Source organism: Agrilus planipennis, unplaced genomic scaffold, assembly GCF_000699045.2.
Source record: "Agrilus planipennis isolate EAB-ADULT unplaced genomic scaffold, Apla_2.0 scaffold168, whole genome shotgun sequence".
NCBI lineage: Eukaryota > Metazoa > Arthropoda > Insecta > Coleoptera > Buprestidae > Agrilus > Agrilus planipennis.
The window spans coordinates 311806-338429 of NW_020442443.1; the positions used below are offsets into that span (position 1 = coordinate 311806).

Below are 26624 nucleotides of genomic sequence, written 5' to 3' on the forward strand. Positions count from 1 at the left end.
GTCCTACCATCCTATCTCGCCTATTTCTTATTGACTTCCATAGAATCCTCTATTCTCTTATTTTTTCTAATACCTCTTCATTTCTAACCTTCTATATCCACGGTATCCTCATCATTCGCCTGTAACACCACATTTCGAACGCTTCTAACCTTTTCTTTTCTTGTTTATGTTTCGCACCCGTACACACACATACACCTTTAACAACCATTTTCGAATTTCTAAATTAACTGTTTGCGAACATAGTAGTGACCCGACTCTGCGCTTTCCTCTGCTTTATATCCCTACTACTCCTTCCGACCTGACTAATCTGACTTCCCAGATACCTAAAATCATTTCATCTAATTTTTCGTCTCCTATTCGCTCTTTCCCTCCTATCCTTCCTTTGCATACCAGTATTTGTGTTTACTTTTATTTAATTTCATACAGTACTGTTTTGTCAATACCGCTTCCATAAGTAAGTAATTAATACTGTATAATTGACAGAAAAAAACAAATTTTATCCTAAACATACGTCATCGTAATTCATTTCCATTCTCAACCTTACTACTACAAACATCTCTTTTATTTAATTCAAATAAACTGATATACTATATCCCTGCCAATGCTCCAACATTTAAGTTTTTATGCAATCTATGTATTTTGACTTTTCATTACTTCTCAGATCCTCATCTCATGTCATTTCACTGCCCCCTAACACTTACTCATCTGATATCGGTGGCAGGTGATAAGAGCCCTTCATTTAAAAAATATATTACCGATTTGCCCATTACACATTCCTCTTTCTCTTGCCAAATCACAGAATGAAGAATCTGTCAGAAATCTCTTCATTCCTCTTGCTTGTGATTGTACTGTAGAGATTCGCATTCATTTTTTATTTCTGTGTACCCGTTTTTTCCTACCAAAAGGAAGAAACAGTCGCACAGGAAAATTACCATTAATGTAATAGAATCAACCTGTGATATGCAACAGTATTGTAATTCGTTGTTGCAGGTTGGAATTGTTTCAACGATAGGCGGCTCAAATGGCTGTGAAGCCGGGGATCCATCCATCTATACTAGAGTAACATCTTTTTTAGACTGGATCTCAGCAAACAGTGATGCCGTAATTTCTTAAAGGTTCTTTAAATATCGAAGCAAATGTTAAAAGTAAACTTGAAAATAAACAATTATTATTGAATATATTGTATACATGTGTATACTAGGGATGTATCAGATAGTGATCTTGCCGGGTACTTGATAACCGGGTACCAGGTATTAACTATACTCTCACTAACGTAACGTCTCAAACCACATTAAGTCTCATTCAAAAGGTCGCTTGAACACTAAACCAATAAAAATTTAATTTTTGATTGGTGAAATTTCAACGAAAGAGTTGAGTTGAAACCGTTGTATCTAGCTTATAGGCAATGCCTACATAATACAAACATTGGAAGTCTGCAAGCCGACAAAATCATACTAATAAGTTATCGCCAATTTAAACTTGATATACATATATACCAACATGCGACAGAAATTGTAACAGTTCGGTCATACCTACCAATGTCTTCTTGTTCACGAGATAAAGAATACATAATAACTGTATAGGAATAGCAAATAATTAATTTATTCAAGGACCCAGGAGAACAAATTGCACGATGGTTACAACGACAAAAAGAATACGAGACAACATGGCAACGCAGATGCACTATCCCGGAGACCTTGCATGGAAAACTGCAAACTTTTTTTAATTGCGAAGAAGGGAGAATTGATATCGATCTGTTGTAATCTAATCTGATATCGATCTGTTGTAATCTAATCAGCGTTCAACATGGAAAGATAAGGAATTAGATGAAGACCAGAGGAGAGACGAGTACTTTGACCTAATGATGACATAAAAAGATGCCGAAACTGCAAGACCATCGGGAGCAGATGTAAGCTATCTAAGTAAGACAACGAAAAGTTATTGGGCCCATTAAAATTCCCTAGCCTTGGGTTACGTCATTTTGAGCGTAACGTAAAAAAGTCCAGGTGGAACCAAAAACAAACATCAACTCGTGCTTCCCAAGATTAGAGTTTCAGAATTTTGGTGCTAGAAATGCCTGACGTGCGCAGCTAGTAAGGATCCGATGACGAAAAGGTTTTTAAAGCAATATCTATGACATTCGTTAGATATCTACCTATGCAATAGTCAATCGTTTATGAATAAACATGTAAAATTTACGCACGCATCTGGTATATGATATTGTAATGTTCGTGCGCTATTTATTTCACTGCTATCACTGTCAATTTATTTCTCGATTCACTTCTGCAACGGTTAATTTATTTCCTCTCCCCTCGGCGATCGTCTCTTTCTTTAAATACTTTTTTGTTTACGTTCGGGAACCTTCCGGATAGTTTATTTTTTCTTTGAATTGCTTAACTGCTTTCACAGAACGCAGGTACGACACACACATTTACAAATACGGCGCACATGAAGAAAGGCGCCCGTGGCTAGTAGGCGAATCGATAAGCCGTTCACGCCCACGAGTGGCCGATCGCAAACAAACACACTCGTGCTCGCTAAAATATCATAGATCTACAGAACAAAACAAAAATTAACCATTCTTGAAATATATACAAAAATAATTTTCGCGAAAAGCGGTAAATCCAGCGAGCTCAACCGTCACATGTATGGATGAGTGTAATGTCTGTATTTCCTTATTGTACTATGAATAAAAGTAAATTACGTAAATGTTACAAAGACGTGTACAAAATTTTATCTCGAGATACGATGTGATGGTTTATAGATATACAAATTTAATAAAACACTTCAAAAGTTTGAAGGGCACGCTACAACAGCTGGCACGTGTATTTCCGATAAAATCGAACGAACTATTAAAACAATGTATCAGATAATATTATAAAAAGATATTTTAAAATTACTGGTCAAAAAATCCGTTTAACACTAGAACCGCCGAAGTTGGACATCCCCGTGAACCGCCGGCAGGACAAATTTGATCCACATTAATTACTGCAAAAATTATTCATTTTATTCAAGATATTATAAAAAAAATATGCAAAGGAAAAGAAATTCAATATTTTAATTAATGATTTTAAATCATATCCTGTATTATTTGAGTAACAACAAAACATTACAATATTATTCAATTTTTTTTCTGTAAGTTATAAAGTTCTAATCTATGCATTAATTATCATTATTACAGATGATTTATTGTTTACATATTCTGACTTCACTTGACATCTTGTGCGTTTTTCTTGTTTCTCTGGATATCTTCTGGAATTTCAACAGATGTACTTTTCTTTTTACTTGTCATATATTTCTTTCCCAATTCCTCTCCCAATTGCAGTAGAAAATCTCTGCGTGTAATCTTACTGTTATTAAGATTTTTATATAATATCCATGCATTTATGCAGGCTAAATTTAATATATTGTAAAATGTATGAACTGGTCAACGTCTCGAGGGTGCCCATAATGTATATTTACGGCTCATTTGTTCAACAACATCTACTCTATATTTCGAGCCATTGTAAAAGAAAACTGTCAACAAAAAAATGATAATGAAACCGTAAGTGTAGTATTAAGGAAAATGTGTCCTCATCAACTATAAAAACGAAATTAATATGGGCAATTATTATATAATTAATTTTATTTGGTAATCAGGTAAACAGGTTTTCATTTTTGCTGTGACACTAAAGTTATCAAGCAGAACGCATCAGAACAATGACAAGTGCAAAAATTAAAATATTAGAGTGGCTTCTTTACGATGACTTTAAAATTTCAACTCATTCAAGCTTTCCCATACGTACCTAATAGAAATAACGCTAGAAGAAGTCTGAATAAAAGTTGATAATCAGATGGTTTAACTTTTACTTTAAGCTGTAAGTTTGGTAAGTTCTCGCCCCGAACGTTTCGACGATCGTCGCAGACGACCTCAATGCCAAACACGCTGCTGTTTTCGACGCTTTAAGCTCCGATCACCTTTCACTCAACCCTCGACTTCCCAAACATTACAACTTCGCTAGATTGGCTATATCTCCTCTACACTCTCGAAACATCCTCCTCCAAGTGCAGCGGAACTCGAGAAAGCTGTCAATCTCCTTTCAAACGAGATCACCAGCGCCATCGAGCTCTTCAAGAACTCCCGCCTCTCCTTCTCCCCAGAGACACCTCCCTGCAGATATTTTTACCATTGTTAAGAAGAAAAACAAATCTGTTGCCTAACCGAATTTCGTAGCACCATCTTCGACGTTTATATCGCTAACGCCGAAACATATCCCAAAAGCACAAGTGATCCGCTCTTTTCGAAACAGAGCCGCCACACCTCCCGCCGCTAAACGGCTCCGTATTCACTTCAAATGAGGAAAAAGCTGCAATCTTCGCAGACTCTTTCTGTCTCCAGTGCTCCCAACTTCCCCACCCTGTTGACCTTGCCGACTTTCACGAGCGAACCAACGTCGCCTACCAAAACTTCGTCCCAACTGTTTCCGAATTTAAACACCTCCCCCCCCCCGTGAAATCTTTCACACCATCCGATCTCTGAAAAATAGAAAATCCTCCTGCGCGGGCGGAACAGTGTCAATCAAAACACATAACAGCACTCTGCAACATCACAAACGCTATCATGCGACTCCACCATTTCTCTCCGGTTTAGAAAGAAGCCACCAGCATCTGTCTCCTCAAAAAGGGAAGCCCCTCAGCTCTCCTTCAAGCTACAGGTCCACTAGCCTGCTCAATTCGCTGAGCAAAGTAGTTGAATCTATCATTTTGGACTGACTTCTCGACCATGTGGAGCAAAACAACGTACTCTCCGACTTTCAACACTTCTGCTCGACATCTAGCAAGCCTTCGATCGAGTTTGGCACGAAGGTCTCATCAGCAAACTTATCGCCCTCAACACCCTATATTTCCTAAGCGTCCTTTCCGTTCTGACAGAACCCTCCGTGTCCGCGTTGACTCTGCTATTTCCTTAAGCAAACCCGTCACGGCTGGTGTAGACCAAAGCTGCCACCTCTTCTGTTCAACCTTTTCTGCACAGATATGCCATCCAATCCCTCGATCGTCACAGCTCTCTACGCCGATGACATCGCCCTCATAAACGCCACCCAAACCATTCTCCAGTGTTCCACAAAAATTAACAAGTTTCTGCCCCTGCTACTAAATTGGTACCGAAGACGGAAACTTGCCATTAACGAGGCCAAGTCGGAAGCAATTTTCTTCTCCTGCAGGACCCGAAAACCTTCCGCCATCACAGTTAACAACCACAGCATCAAATGGAGCAACTCCGTTAACTACCTCGGCGTTGTCTTCGACAGAATACTGACACGGCGAAAACACACCCGTGCCAATGCCCTAGCCGCCTTTATCTCCCTCTCAAAACAGCTCCATCTTCCATCAAACAAAAATCCGTGCGTTCAACGCAATTATCAGAAACATTTGCCCCTACGCCATTCCAATTTGGGACTGTGCCGATTCCCACCGCCTACAAATTCTTCAAGGTACTTTGTTCCGCACTAAACTACCCCTGGTTCATCAGAAACATCCAAATTTAGAATCTGGTTTACTTTTACTCCCTTGGGCTGCATTTATGTTCGCGCCTCATCTCCGGGGCTCAGTGTCAGGTCACCCAAACCCGCCCATCTCGACATTTGCCGACTTCGCCCCTAAACCAAACGCCCGTTTCAGAAGGCCCTGCCACCCTCTCTGAGCTGCTTTCCTTTGCTCATTTCTAGTTTCCCTTTTTTAGCGCGAGTGCACACCAAACTCATCCGAGGTGGGCCATTGAGTCCCATTTCTGCCCGATGCTTCCTGCCTACCTTCCTGACCCCAACTTTTTCTCAATTAAACCTTTGTGGTTGCGTGGAGTTGAAATTATTATCGGGAGAAACCGTTTATCGATATGGATCGGGATTATATATAATTTACATACTACGAATAAGATTGCTCAAATACGTTTACCGAAAAATCACACCGTGCAGAAGTAATTACAAAATATAAGGTAGTTAAACAGATTCAACCTGAAACCTCAACTATCAAATCCATAAAAATAAACCAGGAAATAATTCAATATCTACCAAATGCGATAAAGGTAATATAATTACAATTCTTGAAAAGCAAGGAAGATATGGAAAAAACGAGTACCTGGCACTTGTCTGGTATTGGCAGTATGCATCGCCGGTAGGTACTATTCTCACACTTACCCTAATACACGTTTTCAACAAGTCCCAGACCTGCCTTTTGCAGACTTATTACATATTTTTTTAAATACGGACAAACGCTGATAAGAACTCTATTAAAAGCATAATTGCTCTGGTATACATTAAGTATCCAATTTTTTTTCTTCATGGTTCGACAGTGATGATTCTTAAATAAGACGACGCTTCATTTTTCTTCAAACATTTTCTGTGACACTGCGTTACGACTTCTTTTACCATGAGAAGTTCTGGTTTTATTCAATTTGATTATAGATTTGTGATTTATTGACTTATACACTTGAATATAACAAAGAAATTGGAAGTGATCAGTATTCTATCGCAACTGCCAGACGATCGTATTGGATTTCATCAGCTCATCGCAGACAGTTTCGACAGAGTACAGAGCAACTCTACCTGCTACCTTAACACAACACATTTCATGAAATCCTACAAATGGCGCGGTAAACGCCATCTGTAGTACAATGCTATATTTAGCGGAATTCATTAATCTCAACAAGGTCCATTTAAATAGATGGATATCTACTTGCTGAACTTAATCCACGGCGTAGCTCACCACTCCTTATAGGCACGTTACCAAAATCCAACAAAGAAATTCGAAGTGTTCAGTATTCTGTCGAAACTGCCAGACGCGGATCGGGATTTCATTAGCGCGTCGGAGACAGTTTCGACAGAACACAGACCAACTAGATATCCATCTATTAAAATGGATATTGTTGACCACAATGAATTCCACTAAATGTAGCATTGTACTACAGATGGCGTTTGTTGCGCCATTTGTAGAATTTCATAGTTGAATGTGTTCATTGTGATTTTCGTGAATTTTCATTTCTTTAATTTTAGATTGGAGCTACTCTCACTATGCGTTCTGTATAGACATGTGCTGCATTTACGTGTATCCGTCCATCAACAACAACAACAGGGATTTCGATCCGCAAGTCCACCGTTTTCGAGAAAAACGTATTTGAAAAAACAGGTAATTGTTAACCCGACTCTGGGTGATCACGCACTAATATTCGACAGTCCAACGCCACACTCAATCGGCGAGTAATAAGCTCCGCACGTGTTATATTTCTTTTGAATTTTTATGCTCATGCATTGTTTGTTATTTGCTATACATATTAGATTACGTGTGATAGACGATATTTATGTTACAGCCAGTCTGTAGTAGTTGTTTGTTCTTTTAACGTTGTAAGCTTGCATGTATATAGTCAGTCGTTGTTATTGGCAGTAGGTCAGCGTATCACTGTCATAGGTCAGATGAAAACAGTACTTGTTACAATGACGTTTAGTACGACCAAAGATAGTAAGTCGAGGTTTTCCAGCTGAATGAATAGTAGATCACTTCTTGCTATCTCTGGTATTCTACAACGTCGGCCCGGATGATTTCTTTATTGTAGAAAAGATGAACTCATTGTGTTGGTCATTGACAAGCGAGGAGACGGCGATATTGAATTGTATTTCTAGGGTATTTATGAAAAATATTTACGTTGCTTGAAGCTAATCATTACAAAACCAGTTATTTACGTCCATGTGAAACTATGACCTGGTTGCGCTGTTTGTCTATTTTTGCATACATTATTTATATGATGCACTCTTGCGAACCGACGCCATATTTATCATTAGTTTTGGGTAAAGGGTTGGCCAATAATTTTATGACAAAGGAATTTTCTTACTTTACCTGATTTGTTCTAGCGACTACGAAGTTTATCCCTTATGGTGGACGTCTTCTTATACACTTAAGTTTATTGTTTGTTACATTCATGCAAATTGAATGATTTTAAATTTTAATCGAAAGGAGTATAAATATGTACTTGAGAAATATATAAGGAATTATTGAGAGACTATCTTCGGTGGTTGCAGTATTTGATCACTGACCCGTATATGTTTTCGGTTTTGTATGTTGTTGAAGAAAACGTCACTGTTTTGTTTGTTATTTAGTTCATATAATATGATATGTATCAGTGTCATTCTATTATTGTGTTAGCTTGCAAATTATATAACAAAATTAAAGCATACGTGAGCATACTCCCTTCCTCAAACGACTTAACTTGAATTTACAAAGTAAAATCAGTATTATGTGTAGATGCTTGCAAACTGCCCTTGTGTATTACACAAATTTGAAAGCACACAAAAAAATAAACTACTTAATTTAAACAATTTACTTTATTAATCTTGGAATAAATAGACAAACGTACTGTCATAATTTTTTATCATTAATTAATTAGTATTCAATAAACATAAAATTGTAAATTGTATGCCAAAGGAAAATAAAATGATTGGTAATGAGGAGTTTAATATTTAAATTTAAATTAGCAAATGAAGAAAAGAAAAGAATTATGCGTCAGTCAAAACTAATTAAAAATTTGTGAATTATATAGGTTCCCGAAAATACGTCTTTCCACGACGTTAATCAGACATGCAGTTTTTCTTGGGACTCCTGAAACCCACTTCTCTTCAACGCCTTCACATCACTGATATCGAAAAATGATTGATCGCGTTGAGCTAATGGCTTGGGAACCAATACGTACATACACTGAGAAGGATAAAATTTAAATTTGGAGATTATGCAATAATTCACAAACATTATTAAGTCAGCTTTCTTAAAAGTGAAAATTTGATAAGGAAAAATACTACAGCTTCGGAATTTGGAAGGTTCCTATGTTATTAAAGTAAGTAGTCATTAATAGCATAATTATTGGATCTATTGTTACAATTACAAAAAGGCACGTATACGAGGAAAAGTGTTTTATCCACGTTCAGGTCTCAGCATTCAAGAAGATGGAAACTGGAAAAACATACGTGATAGGCACGTTACCAAAATCGTATAAAGAAATTCGAAGTGGTCAGTATTCTGTACGTAAACTGCCAGAAGTTGATTGTGATTTCGATCTTATTAGAACTCATCAGCGCGTTGGAGAAAGTTTCGACAGAACCCCGACCAACTCTACCTGCTGCCTTAACACAGCGCGTTTTATGAAATTCCACAAATGGCGTGGTAAACGCAATCTGTAGTACAATACTACATTTAGTGAAATTAAATACGCTCATCAATATCCATTTAAATAGATGGATATCAACTTTGCTGAACTGAATCCACGGCGTAGCTCACCACTATGTGATAGAGAAACAGATATACCTACATATTTATACTAACTGCTTATTATTGTACCCTTTTATGGTAATTCCAACTGCGTTATTTACATACGCATATCATTAATTACTGTGCAATTTCTCCCACTTCGTAATGAGAAACAGGTGATACATTTATCGGTCAAAAAGCCCACACGCGCGAAAGCATAACCGGTCAATGAGAGCATCCTCCTCATTTTATAGCAAAATCATTTAAAGTTGCGGTAATCAACCCACTACGAGTTAACCAGTTTAAAAATGCTAACATTGTAACAAAACGCGTGCCTTATCAGTAGTAGATGGCTGGCAAACCCACGCCATCCGTTCCTTTTTAATTAATCAGCAGTTATGCAAGTTTTCTTTAAACAATCAATAACTTCGATCGTGGAGTTACAAAAAGTCTTTCAAACGACTAGGTCGGTCTCTAATCGTGTTAATAGTTAACGCACATGGTGTATCGCTATTTTCCGTAAGGCGTAACTCCTATTCCTTTAAGCAACAAAAACCCTCCAAAGTTAAGAACAAATTCAACATATAATTAATTAATCAATAATAAATAAATTGAGTGTCCAAAAGTGTTTTTTTTAAGCTTAAGGAATAGTACCGGCCTTTAACTTACGTCTCTAATAAGTCTCCAAGAAGTCGCATGGATTAATTTACTGTCGCATGAGCGTTTGATATCCCATCGACCGCGCATGGGACTACCAACCGGTCAATGATACCCTCGTCCTCATTGTGTATCAGATGCGATTACTGTAAGCAGTCTACTGCGTCTCCAGATGTAACATGCATTAATTCACATTTGCTTGATGGTAAAGTTTACTAACCCAATCCTCGGCAATTGACCACGCCTGTGTGATCTTGTTAGCAGTCCGCCCCCCCTCTTCAGTTGTGTTACAGAATCGGCGAATATACACTACTAATGGACGTTTAGAATATAGAAGTGCTTAGCTTGCTTAATGATTTGATCTGTTTATGGAGTACGAATTGTCCTCCACACAGAGCATTAACATTGGGGGCCTCTCCTTTATTCAGAGTATTGATAATATGACACTGGAAGAGAATGAAACAATCGGCAGGTCAATATGGGTTTTTGTTTCAAGTTGGAAATCGCACATGTACGAAAGAGATTTCGCTGTGGTCCTACTTCACTCTTTTAGTAGCAGAAATTGAATCTTCGGCTGCCATTTCGAAACCCGTTCTAGTCAAATGTTTGATTAAATTTCTGTGACTCTTTATGTTGGCCAGATGCGATAAAAGTTCCGGTTTATTTCCGAATAGCGTCACCTTCTTCTGTTGTAGTTTAGTATTTCGTGCCGGGTTGGTATACTTTTTAAGTGCATCACGGGCCCCTTCTTCGTGGTAGGTAATCTGTAATGCTTTTAAAATGCTGAGTATAGCAGAAATAATTCATTTCAACATTACTATGGCTAACATGATCTGGAATAAAAACAAAAAAGCAATACCTATTGCAACGTGATTTTAATGAAAAAGGTGATGTATCTACACAAAACTGATTTTTTAAAATAAGCGTATCGATTAACACACCATAGGTACATATATGAAAAGTAATTCCCCCCCCTTTTTTTTTAATATTGGCTAATACCTATCTAAAATAGATGCCGCTATTTATTATAACACAGTTTCGAAGAAGATTATGATAAAAGTGCACATTATTACTATTGTTAGTTTAATGGTTGCGAAATGCTGTTTAGTTTGATGTACAATTTTACAGTCCATTTCAATTTATTTGAATTGTGACCTTGAAGAAATCTACGCGAAGATAGAAAGAATACATACTACACGTGAGCTAGACAAAAATAGTTGGAACAAGCTTGAACAAGCAGAACTCTCGATGGGCGGTCTTAGGAGATCGGCTAGAACTGTACAGTACCAAAACGAAATGAATTATATATATAGGGTGTCTCACCTAAGACTCCTCCTTCCACAGCAGCATTATTATCAGTTTTAAGTAAAAACGTTTTGTACAAAAGTTGTTTTTATTCGATATTACAATTACTGATTTTCTCGTTCACGCATTACTTACATCAATTGTCATATGTCGACACTTCCTCTTGTGTCAGATGGTATTCAATTATTTGTTTTGTCGTGGAATATTCTCCAGAAACATTTTTTAAGCCGTTTTTGTCGACTGAACTTATAATTCACAATCTGCATCTTTCTGTGCAGGCCTTCGGGATACCGCAAAAGTGTCGACAGTATCCATCGCCTGCGGAATTCGTTCACAATAACAATTTTGGATTAATCTACAAAAAAGACAAATCAAACTCAAAGGCAACGGTACGTACAGTTGAAATACAAACTACTACACGGGGTGGGAAGAAAAGGAGACCGAAACGGAAATGGAAAATGATGAATTTATAATGCTGATAGAAGTAAGAGGCGATCTAAAGGAAGTAAGAAAGGAAAACTAAGAACTAATAAATAAAACTAACTGAAAATACTAAGAATGGCGCTGTAGACGCCATCTGTAGCACGATGCTACATTTTAGGATTACGTATGCTCCAACAAGGTCCACTTGTGTGGATATCTACTTGCTGAAAACGAATCCTGGCGTAGCCAACCTCAACGTTAGCTTAATTGATTAAAATAATTCGAAGTGGTCTGTAATCCTAAAATTTAGCACCGTGCTACAGATGGCGTTTACTGCACCATTTGTAGTATTTTCTAAAACGCACTGTAAAGTTGGTCTGTGTTCTGTCGGAGCTGCCTGCGACGCGCTGATGAGATCCAAAAAGATCGAAATCGCGATCCGCGTCTGGCAGTTTCGACAGAATATAGACCACTTCGAATTATTTTATTTAAAACTAAATGAATTCAAACAGAAGACATAATGGTGGAAAATAGAAAAACCTTGTCGATAAACAGAAAGGAAATGTTAGAAGAAAGGGACAACATAATTAAGACTACATTAGATAAATTAAAGGAAGAAGTGAAGCAAATTATACGATGTCACGTTTTTAAAAATCTTCACTTTTGTTCACCAATACATGAACACTTTGCCACTTCTTTGCTCCTTCTTCTTCCCTTTGTATCGCCTCGAATTCGTTCTCGTACTCCCCCACTCGATCTCGCGACAACAGTTTATGGAGACTGGCCTTGTTCTAGAATGATCCAATATATGCCGTTTAGATGTATGTTGGGCTGCCTATATACATGTGACAATAGGTGATTTCATCACACAAAAGTCCATGCGAACTTGATTCCCGAAAAAGAGTTTTTCAGTCCCACTTGCCATTTAAATCTTTAAAAATGTCAATTGATGTAGCTAATGCACCAAACACTTTTCAAAGAATGATGAATAAAATCCTCACTCCTCCTACACCATGTCTCTTATATTTTGATGGTATTGTAATTTCTGAAAACTCCGCAGTAGGTCACTTTACAAATTACGGAATGTTTTAAAACGACTTTAAGAACAAAATTTCGAAATTCAGTCCGATAGATTGCAATTTCATCGAAAAGATGCAGTTATCTTAGAACACATAATTATAACAAATGATATTAGGCTAATACAAAAAGATAGACGCTGTAAAAGTTAGGAATAATAGAAAATATGGTGTATTTTGTATTTTCTGTAATTAAATGTTGACAATACTGATATTGACATGTGAAAACCTTTTGAATTGTCAAATGTGTTGTGCAGCGTACCATTTATAATATTTGAGGGTAAAAACAGTCAAATTGTTAAATATACATAATTCCGATGTCGATGTCTGATAAAATGGTAATGGTGCCTGTTTCGTCGAATAGTAGTTTGCGTGCGTAATTAAAAATTGATGCAAAATATAATTTTTTTGAGTGGTATGTACATTTTAGTAATTTATACTTTTCTCCATGAGTGTTTCCCAGCATTCTATCGGTTCTATAGGCATATATTTAATAGCTAATGACGGAGCAATGAGGTAATTCACTTTGTATACAACTTTTATTAACTTTGAGCTCAAAATTATAATAAAATACAAATATGTTGTGAGTTACGAAACTATTAGTAAAAGGTCTTCCAAATCTTCACTTAAGATTAATGAGGACTTCACACTTCTGTAATTCCATAACCATTGGAAACCATCAAGTGCCAACCACCTTAGGCACTCACTCAGGGCAAACTTATTTTCTTCATACCCATCATCTGCCTCATTCTTCTTTGACTTCTTTTCACCAGCTCATACGTGTAGAGCTAAATCAGAAACGGGTATCGCATGTAATAGAATTTCTCCCCTATGGAAGGGATTGTCCTTAGTATCAGTCTGTACGTATGTCTAACAAGTTTGATAAATCGCTGACCAAGAATTTAATGCTCATTGTAAAAGTAAACATACATCTGAATTTGAATAACAAAGCATTATAAAAATTCTTTCAGATTTTTTTCCCGACCCTTTTTACAATGCCTACGTTTTCCAGGAAAATCCACACAACTTGGCTCAGCGTTTTCACCGGAATTATTTTGGTGAGTACTGTCTAAATACCAATAAAATGTTTCTATATGCATAGAATTATCATTACTTTTGGTTGATCGTAAGGTATACTTCATTTACTTTCTCTAGCGATGTGCCCCTTCCAATGTCTTAAATGCGCGCTGGCAAAATCGTAGATACGGTGAAAAAAGCTCGTTATACTATTTGTCTCTTGTTCATTAAACATACTTTTTCATAAAGTACCTGCCAAAAGTTTTTTCAATCATGGATAGTAGTGCGAGTCGGAAACAAGCGTTAAAGCCTTTAATATGTCTTCAAATATAAGTAAACATCTCGTTGGTATTGTTAGTAGTAATTGGTACCAATAACAGCACATTTACTAATTTTTCAACGTATTGGCATCTTTTAAATACTTACTGTTGGCTCGCGCCGAGGCGAATTTTATAAAAGATATAACTGAGTGGACTAATTTCAAAATTCAAAACAAGAAAAAACCAATAAATTTTTTAAACTCTTGCCTAAAGTTGATTATAATGATTCATTTTAATTGCGAATTTATCAATCCATTGATTTTATTTTGATACATATTAGTTTTATTTTGGACAATCCACAATAACCATTTTTTATCCTTTACTTTTTATGAGAAATAATGGCTTATTTACGAAGCGATTTCAAGCAATAAAGCACTAATTCTTATCTAATTAAGTACTTTTAAATACATTTTGCATTTAATATAGATCAATATGGCCCTTTAGAGCATGCAGTTTAAATTAATATTTTCGAAGATACTACAGATCTAAAATGCATGAACATGGCGGTTGCGGCGTTATCGGCCGGGGGGCCGGTTTGTATTGTCTATTTTTAGTATCAGTATTGCACCCGTGCGAAGCTAGGGCGGGTCGCTAGTTATCAATAAATGATATTTAATAAGTTTGGTTGCATTACTTCTTGAACGCATCTTTTATATATACCTTCATAATCATAGTAACAACATAGTAAAAAATAAAGTCGCTTTCCCGGGGACGTACAGTTGAAATACAAACTTATTGTGTTAGCTTGCAAATTATATAACAAAATTAAAGCATACGTGAGCATACTCCCTTCCTCAAACGACTTAACTTGAATTTACAAAGTAAAATCAGTATTATGTGTAGATGCTTGCAAACTGCCCTTGTGTATTACACAAATTTGAAAGCACACAAAAAAATAAACTACTTAATTTAAACAATTTACTTTATTAATCTTGGAATAAATAGACAAACGTACTGTCATAATTTTTTATCATTAATTAATTAGTATTCAATAAACATAAAATTGTAAATTGTATGCCAAAGGAAAATAAAATGATTGGTAATGAGGAGTTTAATATTTAAATTTAAATTAGCAAATGAAGAAAAGAAAAGAATTATGCGTCAGTCAAAACTAATTAAAAATTTGTGAATTATATAGGTTCCCGAAAATACGTCTTTCCACGACGTTAATCAGACATGCAGTTTTTCTTGGGACTCCTGAAACCCACTTCTCTTCAACGCCTTCACATCACTGATATCGAAAAATGATTGATCGCGTTGAGCTAATGGCTTGGGAACCAATACGTACATACACTGAGAAGGATAAAATTTAAATTTGGAGATTATGCAATAATTCACAAACATTATTAAGTCAGCTTTCTTAAAAGTGAAAATTTGATAAGGAAAAATACTACAGCTTCGGAATTTGGAAGGTTCCTATGTTATTAAAGTAAGTAGTCATTAATAGCATAATTATTGGATCTATTGTTACAATTACAAAAAGGCACGTATACGAGGAAAAGTGTTTTATCCACGTTCAGGTCTCAGCATTCAAGAAGATGGAAACTGGAAAAACATACGTGATAGGCACGTTACCAAAATCGTATAAAGAAATTCGAAGTGGTCAGTATTCTGTACGTAAACTGCCAGAAGTTGATTGTGATTTCGATCTTATTAGAACTCATCAGCGCGTTGGAGAAAGTTTCGACAGAACCCCGACCAACTCTACCTGCTGCCTTAACACAGCGCGTTTTATGAAATTCCACAAATGGCGTGGTAAACGCAATCTGTAGTACAATACTACATTTAGTGAAATTAAATACGCTCATCAATATCCATTTAAATAGATGGATATCAACTTTGCTGAACTGAATCCACGGCGTAGCTCACCACTATGTGATAGAGAAACAGATATACCTACATATTTATACTAACTGCTTATTATTGTACCCTTTTATGGTAATTCCAACTGCGTTATTTACATACGCATATCATTAATTACTGTGCAANTACTTTTTCATACAGTACCTGCCAAAAGTTTTGTTCAATCATGAATAGTAGTGCGAGTCGAAAACAAGCGTTAAAGCCTTTAATATGTCTTCAAATATAAATAAACATCCCATTAATATTTTTAGTAGTAATTGGTACCAATAACAGCACATTTGAACAATTCAATTTTAGTGGATAAAATGGTCAATTTTTCCGTGCAGTACTGTACGGATTATACGCTCCTCACCGGTTAAGAGTTTGGCCAAGAGTTGTCTCCTTTCTTTTCTGGCCCATTGCTATTCTTTTCTACTTTGCGCCGGTCAAACTAAAGGTCACATCGCTAGAGAAGCTAAACAATGTATACGTCCTTTCATGAAAATCTCAATCTACCAAACAGTTTGAGATTGTCAGGTCTCTCTTCAATAAAAAATATTATGCCGAAACCCTTTAACGGTAACACGTTTCAATATTTTCATTCAAAATAACGAAATCGGTGTGTCTACATTCCGGTGAACGCGAAGTTATTGTGACGGTTCTTGTTTTATACTTATAGATAAAACGTTACTTTAGGTACCAATGGCCTTTTCCAAAAAATCTGATAATCAAATCACTATATTGGAGTTTAACAGTTGTAATATGTAAAATATTATTTGCGTGGGTGATTGCGTTTTATTATTACATATGTTTTATGAATATTTACACTCGAAAAGAGTCGATTTACGCCTTGCAATTTGTATCCAACTTGTACACCTTCATACATATGTATAATAACTCATTGAATATACTATAAATGCAAACTAATTCGAGTTCTAACCCATTCTTTTTGAAGTGAAACTTCTTTACGCATGATAGGGTAAGTTCGTTTCATGCGAGTTGCTATGTAACGAAATCATGCAACGGATGTCTCGTAGTGGGGATCGCTTGAGCCGTGAGCGCGCTTCAATAGAACGTTCGTTACAGGCAACTCCGGCATGTAAAGTGTAAAAATTAAATTCATAGTGTACAAATAATACCATTAAGCCAATTTCTTAACCCCTATTCCGGTATGTTTCACTTCAACAGCGTGTTATATAATTACACGTTGTATTTTTTTTATTGTTCACACTGAAAAATAAAAGATATACATGAATAATAGGAATATATATATATATATACAGATAGATTTTCATCGCATAAAAATTCGTGAGCCATTTCTTTAAAAAACACTTTCTTGGCGGGACACTCATAGAGTCACTTAAGCTGTTAGATTTTAGTATGTACTTCCAGCAGTGTTGTCAGTTGCCTGTATCTATAAAAAAGTACTGTGACTGACTAGCTAACTGACTGACAGACAGTCGGAGATCGCACAATGTAAATCGGTGAGTCTAAATTTAGAGGAAGTTATTCTTAGATTACTTTAATTAGAGTGCACTAATGACCAATGAGCGATTTACTGAAATTTGATCCCCAAGGGAATGAAGAAGTGATAGTATTGTTATGGGGGAACATTACTTTTTATAATATGCACGGAGGGGGGGGGGGCGAGTTGAATTGAGGATCCAGATGACGTTGTAGAACACCTTACATGTGTTTGTATAAGCGAGATGAACACGTGGAGGCGGAGTAGGTGTTGAGGCGAAAATTGAAAGTTTGAAAGTATTATTTCTGAGAGAGGGGGGGAACATGGATAGTGATAACCTTGTACAACATTGAAAAGGTGTCTTTAAGTGGAAAGGCACAGACATGAGGGGAAAAAGTGCAAAAATCTGAAAAACGTTACTTAGATCCACATTATTTCGAGATCAATTCCACTTGCCTATTTAAACATGCTTTTTTCCTTTTATCCTGCAAAATGATTAAATATTGCAGTGTGGAAACACTCGATATAACATTAAACAATTTGAATGTGTAGTTAGAGTTCTTCATTTGTGCCGACTTAGTAAGATCGCGATACAGTGTGACTAACTAGGTCATAGACATTTACACACACAGATGTAAACTGCTGAAATAACTATTGCCATTAAACTAATTTAAATAATTTTTGTATAAATAGCGTGTAAATAATTGAATAAATCAGTCCAGGCTCAATTTTATTTGGATACTGCAATAGTGTCAATCATCGGATGCTGTAATATTGTTCAAATCATCTTTGATGCAGAAATGTGTCCAACGCTATTATAAAATCGGTTCTTCTCAGAACCGCAACTTTTGTTGGTCACATCTCAATACAACTGCAGCAGTATTATTAAAATTGCTAACAATGGACAAGAGGAGGTGAGTAGAGGTGAAGATAAGGGTCAGTGTTAGAATAGAGGTGCGAGTTGAGGTAAGGCAGTAGAGAAGAGGGCAGGGACATGATGTGGACGAGACTGAGTGCTAAAGAGAGGTAAAAGCATGTTAGAATTATGAGGACTTTTTCTGTGAAACTACAGATAAAAATCGCCCTAAAGAATTTTTATTATGTTAGGTTATGTAAGGCTACGTAAAGGTTATCTTAAGTTATAATACATCCTTTTCTAAATTTTAGATTTCTATATTCCACCCTCTGTGCCTTTAACCCACCGTTACCGTTTAGAAACACTTGTAGTATTGTCCCGCCTAATTTGGGAACGGTGTCTTGACCATTTATGTTATATCGATAATTGGTTAATTATTTATTTTAATTGCCTTATTTTAATACAAATTGATTATTTTGGCGTGACTGGGGGTCAGGTACTAAAATNATGTTTACCAAGAAAAATTAAAATTATCAGAATGGGTTTAGTTGAAATATTTAAAACAAGCCAATAAAAAAAATAACATGTAAGTGAAAAAATTTATAAAATAAGTGAATCGATCTACAATTGAGAGAAATCGGCGCCTCCACCATACATGTCACGCCTAATTTGGGAACGTAGTCTTGACCATCTGTGTTATGTCGGTAATTGGTTAGTTATTTATTTTACTTGCCTGATTTTAATGCAAATTGATTATTTTGGCGTGACTGGGGGTCAGGTACTAAAATGACAAGATAGGCAAGTTTTAAAACAATAACAACTTTATTATGTAAATATAAAGGAAATTGACATTTACAAAAAAAAAGGATCTTTCCCCCAATGCAGATCAACACAAAAAACAAGTCGGCTTTACTTACATTGGCAGGAGCGTCGCAACCATTATCGCCTAGGAGTAAGTGTTACCAACACACAGAATTTGCCACCTAGTACTCCTTTTAAGGGTAGACTTTATCCCTTCGCGTTCCGGAATCGACTGATTGCGAATCAACCATCGATCCCCGTCCATTATAATTATAAAATATTTAATTAATTTTGAAATATGTTTTAAGGTCTAAAATGGTTTTTTGAATTTCATTAAAATTTCACTGCGTGACAGTATTGTACAAAGTCGTCCCTATCCGACCGATGCGAAGCCACATTATACATAATTACCATATCCATCTTTCAATTATGGTCAATAGTTATGAATTCTGATTTAAGAGTAATTTACAGGAAAACGTCTTGACGGACAAATTAATCGTAAAATTCGCGTTCCGTTATCATGTGATTTCCAAGCAAAAGAGAAAGTTCGCTCTAAAAGTCCTTAGCAGCAAATTTTAACTATTTGAAATTATTTTATTCTAGCAGTTTCACGCTATTACATAATTTTATTATATTTTTCCTGATTTACCCACTAGTTACAAACGGTGATCTAATCTTAATGCGAATGATACCAAGAATCAATCAAAGCTGCAAAGATTACCTTTTTTTTTTGGCAACTTAGATTTCCAGCAGCTACGTTTGGTGTTTTCAATACTCCTAAGATATTTGCATAATTTGCGAGGTCTGTGATCTTTTTATTTTCGTATTGGAAGAATTAAAGAGACCTGACGTTAGAATTTAATTTTATTTAAATATTATTGCATTATAATTCTTATAAAACTTCCTTGAATTATAAATCGTTTAAAATTTTTATTGAAATATGCCCATTTTTTTCAGTTCTTTGCGACACTTGTCTTCTATATAACGGTCCATCTGGTGGTGACTGTTGTCATATTTGTTAAATATAGAAAAGTTCCTGGTGAAACCGGGACACTCTTTAGTGAAATGAAACAAGGGCTGAGCCATAGCTTTTTTCTATATCGTACAATCGGCTACGACTTGGTCGATGAAGTTCAAAAACAGGTATTTATTCACCAGACCTAGTTTAAGAATGTATAATGTAACAAAAAGCTGACACTGACTTACAGTCCATATGACTGTTTTTGTGTAACGTCGCCTGAAAACTATTGGGCTCTATATGTCAGTCTTAAATGCTGAATTTTTGGAGAACTTTTTTTAATTCCCAATAATATTCCTAATGTGGTTGGAAACTGTCACCATGATTGACGCTTTTACTTGGTATGCAAGCCCTTGAAAATGTAAAATCTTGAATAATTCGACTGTTTATTTTCTGACATATGTTCGTCCAAACATTTCGGTTTTCGTCTACCTTCAATATGGGGACAATGGCGTCGGGTTTGTGGGATCGGCCTTTAAGATATACAAAATTTCACAAAACTCATAAGTTCCATTCGAGATATAGTAATAAAATCAGGAGAAAGCAATTAGAGTATCGGAGAATCCAATTGTTACTAATTAAAGTAAAATTGGCTAGAAGGGCAGTATGCTAGGCAACGTGGCAACGTTGAATGAGTGACTTCGTGAAACTTGCTTTTGCTGCGAGAATGAGGCGGGCGGTGAATTCGCAGTTGACTCGATTAACCTTCTCACGCACTGTTGCCAGTTCTTTTGTGCTATGCTAACGAAAAGAAAGCGCTAAGTTTAAACGAGCAATATTTTTTTGACTCGAGTGGTCGGTGAGCAACTATCTTAGAAGAATTGGATATTACCGTTCACAGTTTAAGGAGTAACAGTCGCAATTTAATTTTGAAAATTTGAGTTAATTAATACAGTTATTTATTTAGAAATATAAAATTAATTTAATGTAATATTAGAAGCGAATTTANAATTAACCTATAAATAATAAATTATTTTATAATATACCTGGTAAGAATATTAGCCTACCTTATTATATAATTGGGGTTGGGGAACGTAGAAAATGTCAGGGAATCTTCACAGGGCTAGTGAAAAAACAAACCACCTCTTTCTCTGGATTATTATTGATTCGCTAATTGTCCTAGCCCAGTAGGTAAGTAAGCGTTAACTTAAAATTTGAAACAAATAATTAAGAATTAGATGTACCAACTTACTATGCAATAATTCGTAATAATTTGACATAAGATTTAAACGCAAAATATTTTCAATAGACCCCCCTATGTTGTTATTTTAAATATAGCAGCCTGTATTTTATTATATCATTGAAATTTTCTGTTAATTTAAAGGAAAGTTTTATAAAATGAACCTGAAAACTGCACTGTTTAGGGGCATTACACGTGAAGGGACAACGAAACAAATGTCACGGTCTGGTTTTCTTTTTTTTCATAATTGGCATCTCTGGGAATAGAACAAAAGTAGATTATTATTTTTATTTTTTCAGCCTAGTCACCATTATATGCCACATCAAAGAATTGTCAAAATCTGAGGAATATATTCTTCCAAAGCTGTTAATGCAATTAATGAAATCGATTAAATAATAGGTAAGAAGTGTATATTTGAGAATATTAATTGTTTTTACTTTACTTTAACTCGTATAGTAACCGGAAGTTAACTTTAAAAATCTGATTTCTTCAAACTTCGCACATTTCAGATTTTTTATTTTTACCTGAAAATTATGCTTACGGTATAGAAATATTATGTAAAAAAATATAGAATGGGATCTCTACTCGTTTAGAAGATAGATGAACTAAAGCATGGCACGCTGGACTGGACTGCTCCTTAGTGTAGACGTGTGGTAGTCTTACTCGCTATTTACGGTTTATTATTAGAACTAATGGAAAATGATATATATATAATGGGTCTCGCAAAATTTTAAAAACAAATTTAATTTTTTATTTATTTTATTATCTATAAATATTTTGGCACTGAAAAGTGGTCATGTGATTGTCTGGCGAGAATTTCAAAAGACTAACGATCCATACAAGCCTTGAGTTGCCAGCAAATTAAGCTATACCTACCACTGTACGATAATATGACTAGGCACAGTTTAACGGAAACTGCAAATCTAATTATGATTCCAAATAGGAGATACATTAAGGGTTCCACGCTTACGTACAGCCCATTTCAATTTGTTTGAATTGTGACCTTGAAGAAATCTGCGCGAAGATATAAAGAATACACACTAGGCGTGAGCAAGACGGAAATAGTTGGAACAAGCTTGAACGAGCAGAGCTCTCGATGGGCGGTCTTGAAAGATCAGCTAGAACTGTACAGTACTAGACGAAAATGTTTAGCAATTTCTTAAAACAAAAATGTAAATAAATTAACAATAGAAAACAAATCAAAAGTTTTATAGGTGTGTAGAGCGTTAAGTTAATTCACTTGTTATTATTATTGGCTAAATATGCTTTTAAATAAAGCATATTCTTAAATTTTAACGAGGCAATTTAAATAATTTTGCAAATGGTACTGTATACTTTTGTCTAGCTCGCGGTGAAGAAATGAGCTACGCAGACAAATATGATTGAATTTGGAATTATACTACGGCGCATCCTAATAAAGGGAAGGAGCATATCTCCAACTTCTTGAAACGAACAGTACCAACGTCTGAGGGCATAATTGTAAAACGAACATGTTACACCACGAGCGGTAAAGTTGAAATTACAAAATGTATTATACCATTTTTTTGAAGTGAAACTCCTTTACGCACGGTAGGGTAAGTTCGTTTCATGCGAGTTGCTATGTACGGAAAACCTGCAACGGATGTCCCCCCTCTACTTAGGCACGTAGTCGAGTTCGTAGTGGGGATCGCTTGATCTGTGAGCGCGCTTCGATGCAACGTTCAGGCAACTCCGGCATGTATAGTGTAGCCCAACAAAATTTGTATGTGTTTGTGTATGTGTGCCTACATTATACAGTCAAAATCGTATGTATTACGCGATGTATTACTGCACGACACGTATATTCAATGTAACCAAATTTACGGTTTCACACATGTGAGTTGTGTCAACTTATCGTTGTCCATCGTTGCCAATACTCATTTCCGCCGAGTATGATATGCTATTAGTGGTAACCGCAACTTAGTCATTAACATGTCTTTCTCAAAGAAAAAGCCTTCAATTACGAAATAGTCGATTTAATAGAATTACTATATTTCACTCCATTAGATACATACACTAAACCAGACATCACTGCGAGGATAGGCAGGCTCGCATTTCAACTTGGAAACTTGTCAAGACAATATTTAGTCGCATAATGTGACGTTCCGTTACGATACGACAAATCGCGTGCAGTAAATCGTGTCGGTACTGGGATGTGACATGAGGGCGCGGCCTAATGAAGATGGCTGTCCATACATTGCATCAGTATTATAGAAAGCATTGCATATTGTGATTTTTAATTTTTCTAATGATAAATTTAAAAACAATTTTTGATTGGGCTAATGCAAATGTAAGCTCAAGAAGTGTTGTGGAAGCCGAAAAACTTTTGAAAGCTGGCCACATAATAAAATGTGGAAAAAATGATGATAAAACAAGTGATACCGCTTGATACTTCCACTTCAACATCTCGCATTGATGGCGTTAAAGGTACTACTTCTGCTTGAACATGCCATAAATTTTCACCGTTTGATGAGTTATGATATAATTCTTCTGATACTAAATCTTTTTCCTGCTTCTCCATTAATTCTTCAATTTTTTTACGTCGATTAATTTTTCGAGTTTCGTGTCTATTATCTATTTTGACATTAGGTAAGTTATTAGACGGGACAGCATTCCTTTTCAGTTTTCTGCGTTTTACTGCAACATCTTTAAAAATTAACGCATAAATTTTAGCATCATATTGGAGTTATAAAGTGAGGTTAAGTATAGAAATACAACGTTTATGATTACTACTTACCCGGAANTTTTCGATTATTACTTACCGGAAAAATGTAGTCATCTTTATTAAAATGAAGTGAGCAAACTCTTGTACATGAACTGACATTTTTAATTTTTAAAGCTCTTTTCCAAGCTTTAATTTGATCGATTTTGTCAAGTAAATACATTTGTGATAGTTACGACCCGTTGCACTGTAGGAAAACTATGAAATATAATATCTAAGTCCTTATCTAATCGACTTGTACAACCTTTTACAGCACAAACGGTTCTGCACTTTGATTTTGCACGAAATGGAATTTGGCTAGTTCCATATTATATAAAATATTAATAATCACAATTTGCAAAATAACACAGTACAGAATAGCTGTTTATTACAATGCAATGCTTGGGCAGTTAAAATTTTTGCCACCAGGTGCCGTATCGTTTTGTGTCAAATCCCACTCTATGAATGTGGCCTAAGGAACCACCTAGTACAGCGCATAATGCGTCACCTTCATACTTTAGTTTATCTATCTTTTAAACGAGTCGAGATTCCGCTCTAAAATTGTCTACATAATATTTCTATACCACAAGCTATATTTTCAGGTAAAAATAAAAAATTAAAAAAAAAGGCGAAGTTTGAAGAAACCAGATTTTTAATGTTAACTTCCGGTTTACTATATGAAAAAAAAAAAAATTCATATTTTAAAAAATTTCCAAGGAATACAATTAATATTCTCAAATATACACCGTTTATTTATTATTCAATCGATTTTATTTATTGCATTAATAGTTTTCGAAAAATCCGTTCCTCGAATTTTGACAATTCTTTGAACACGCATATATTGGTGACTAAGGCGACAAAAATAAAAATAATTATACACGTTTATTCAAGTCCTATAGAAGTACAATTAACCTAATTATGAAAAAAAATCAGAATCAGACATTTCTTTCGTTGTCCGCTTCATGTTAAATACCCCTCTTTTCTAAGTTTATTAACGGACAGATCAACTCCCCTAAGATTCTAGAGTAATTCAATAATTATTTGCTCCAAATCCTACCTTAGATCGCACAGGTTATTACACTCTGTGAGTACATCTAAAAACTATGTATACCATGGTCTGGAAAACAGAGTAGTTAACCTGATTAATGAGTACCTACTGTCATGACCTAAATTTTTTCGGAGACTCAATTTCGGTCTTTTCATTAAGGGTGACAAATATAGTTCTTCATTGCTATTTTATTTTTATCTATTGTATACGCTACTATAAGGGTGTCCTGGTTTGTACCAGTAATCTGGTATACTTCGTTTACTTTCTGTAGCGATTTGACCTTCAGTTTGACCGGCGCAAAGTAGAAAAGAACAACACTAGGCCAGAAAAGGAAGGAGACAACTTTCGGCCAAACTCTTAACCGGTGAGGAGCGTATAATCCGTACAGTACTGCACAGAAAAATTGACCATTTTATCCACTACAATTGCATTGTACCATTTACTATTGAAAATATTAACGATATTTATTTATATCTGAAGATATATTAAAGGCTTTAACGCTTGTTTTCGGCTCGCACTACTATGATGATTGAACAAAACTTTTGGCAGGTACTGTATGAAAAAGTATGTTTAATGAACAAGAGTCGAGAGTATAATAAGCTTTTTTCTCCCTACCTACGATTTTGCCAGCGCGCATCCAAGACATTGGAAGGGGCACATCGCTAGAGAAAGTAAATGAACTATACAAATCAAACAAATTTATTGTCATTTTTTTTCTTGTTATGCACAGTTGATTGACGTGCATAGTTGAATAAATAAATAAATAAATAGAGAAACTTCGTTATCCATATTCTTATATGTAAAAATTAACAAAAATGAAGTCTCCAGATATCTTTCAAAACTTATTTCTACGATTTAATCAAAATTTGATAAAGTGTATGGTAGACTCAACGACCAAATTGCTGTGCGGCCAATTATTGCCACCTGAGTACCCATCGACATACTAATGGAGGTGCCTTGGCCGTATGTCGTTGTAATAATTTCTTGGTTCGAAAAGAGTAAGGCGTATGGTTTCAGACTAGCGCTATCTCTTTCATTATACGCGATTGACTTTCGGTTTCCACTAGAAGAAAATTTCTCTGAAGTACGGACGCAGGGCGACACTATCGTGAGGAGGTAGATATTGTCCGACACTTCGTTTCATCTCTTTCTTTTGGCGTACCACAATTCTGACCGCTACGGCACGTCCATTAGTACATGTCGTTGTGAGTACCTAACTTACCCCTTGCTACAACGAAGTTTCTTCTATGTAATTTTATCTTCTACTTTAAATATTATACTTTCGAATTTTCCATTTCATGAATTTCTACTTTTTTTACTCTTCTTCCGATGTAGTTTCTCATTTATCTCTTTTCCTTCTGTTACATTATAGTTACCTTAATCTTTTTTTTTTAAGTGGAACTTCTTTATGCACGGTAGGGTAGGTTCGGTTCATGCGAATTGCTATGTAACGAAATCATGCAACGCATTTCCCCCGCTGTCTGTCCCTATGTATGCTTAGATCTTTAAAACTACGCAACGGATTTTAATGCGGTTTTTTTTAATAGATAGAGTAATTTAAGAGGAAGGTTTATATGTATAATACATGCATAATATAGTAGAGAAACACTGATAATTTTAGAGGTTT

General features: G+C 35.6%; 1 protein-coding gene across 2 annotated transcripts in view; it reads left to right on the plus strand.

The window, feature by feature from the left end:
- Positions 1-12968: 12968 nt before the first annotated feature.
- The window catches only part of LOC108740082, a 21056-nt gene continuing 7400 nt past the window's right edge, over positions 12969-26624 (plus strand). Inside the window, exons 1-3 of one of the 2 annotated variants that reach the window (XM_018474275.1) lie at positions 12969-13146; positions 13703-13789; positions 19990-20175. In XM_018474275.1, coding sequence (XP_018329777.1) covers positions 13727-13789; positions 19990-20175 — 249 coding nt within the window. In that variant the 5' untranslated portion in view covers positions 12969-13146; positions 13703-13726. The remainder of the gene's footprint in view (positions 13147-13702; positions 13790-19989; positions 20176-26624) is intronic. The other variant, XM_018474274.1, reaches the window with a different exon arrangement.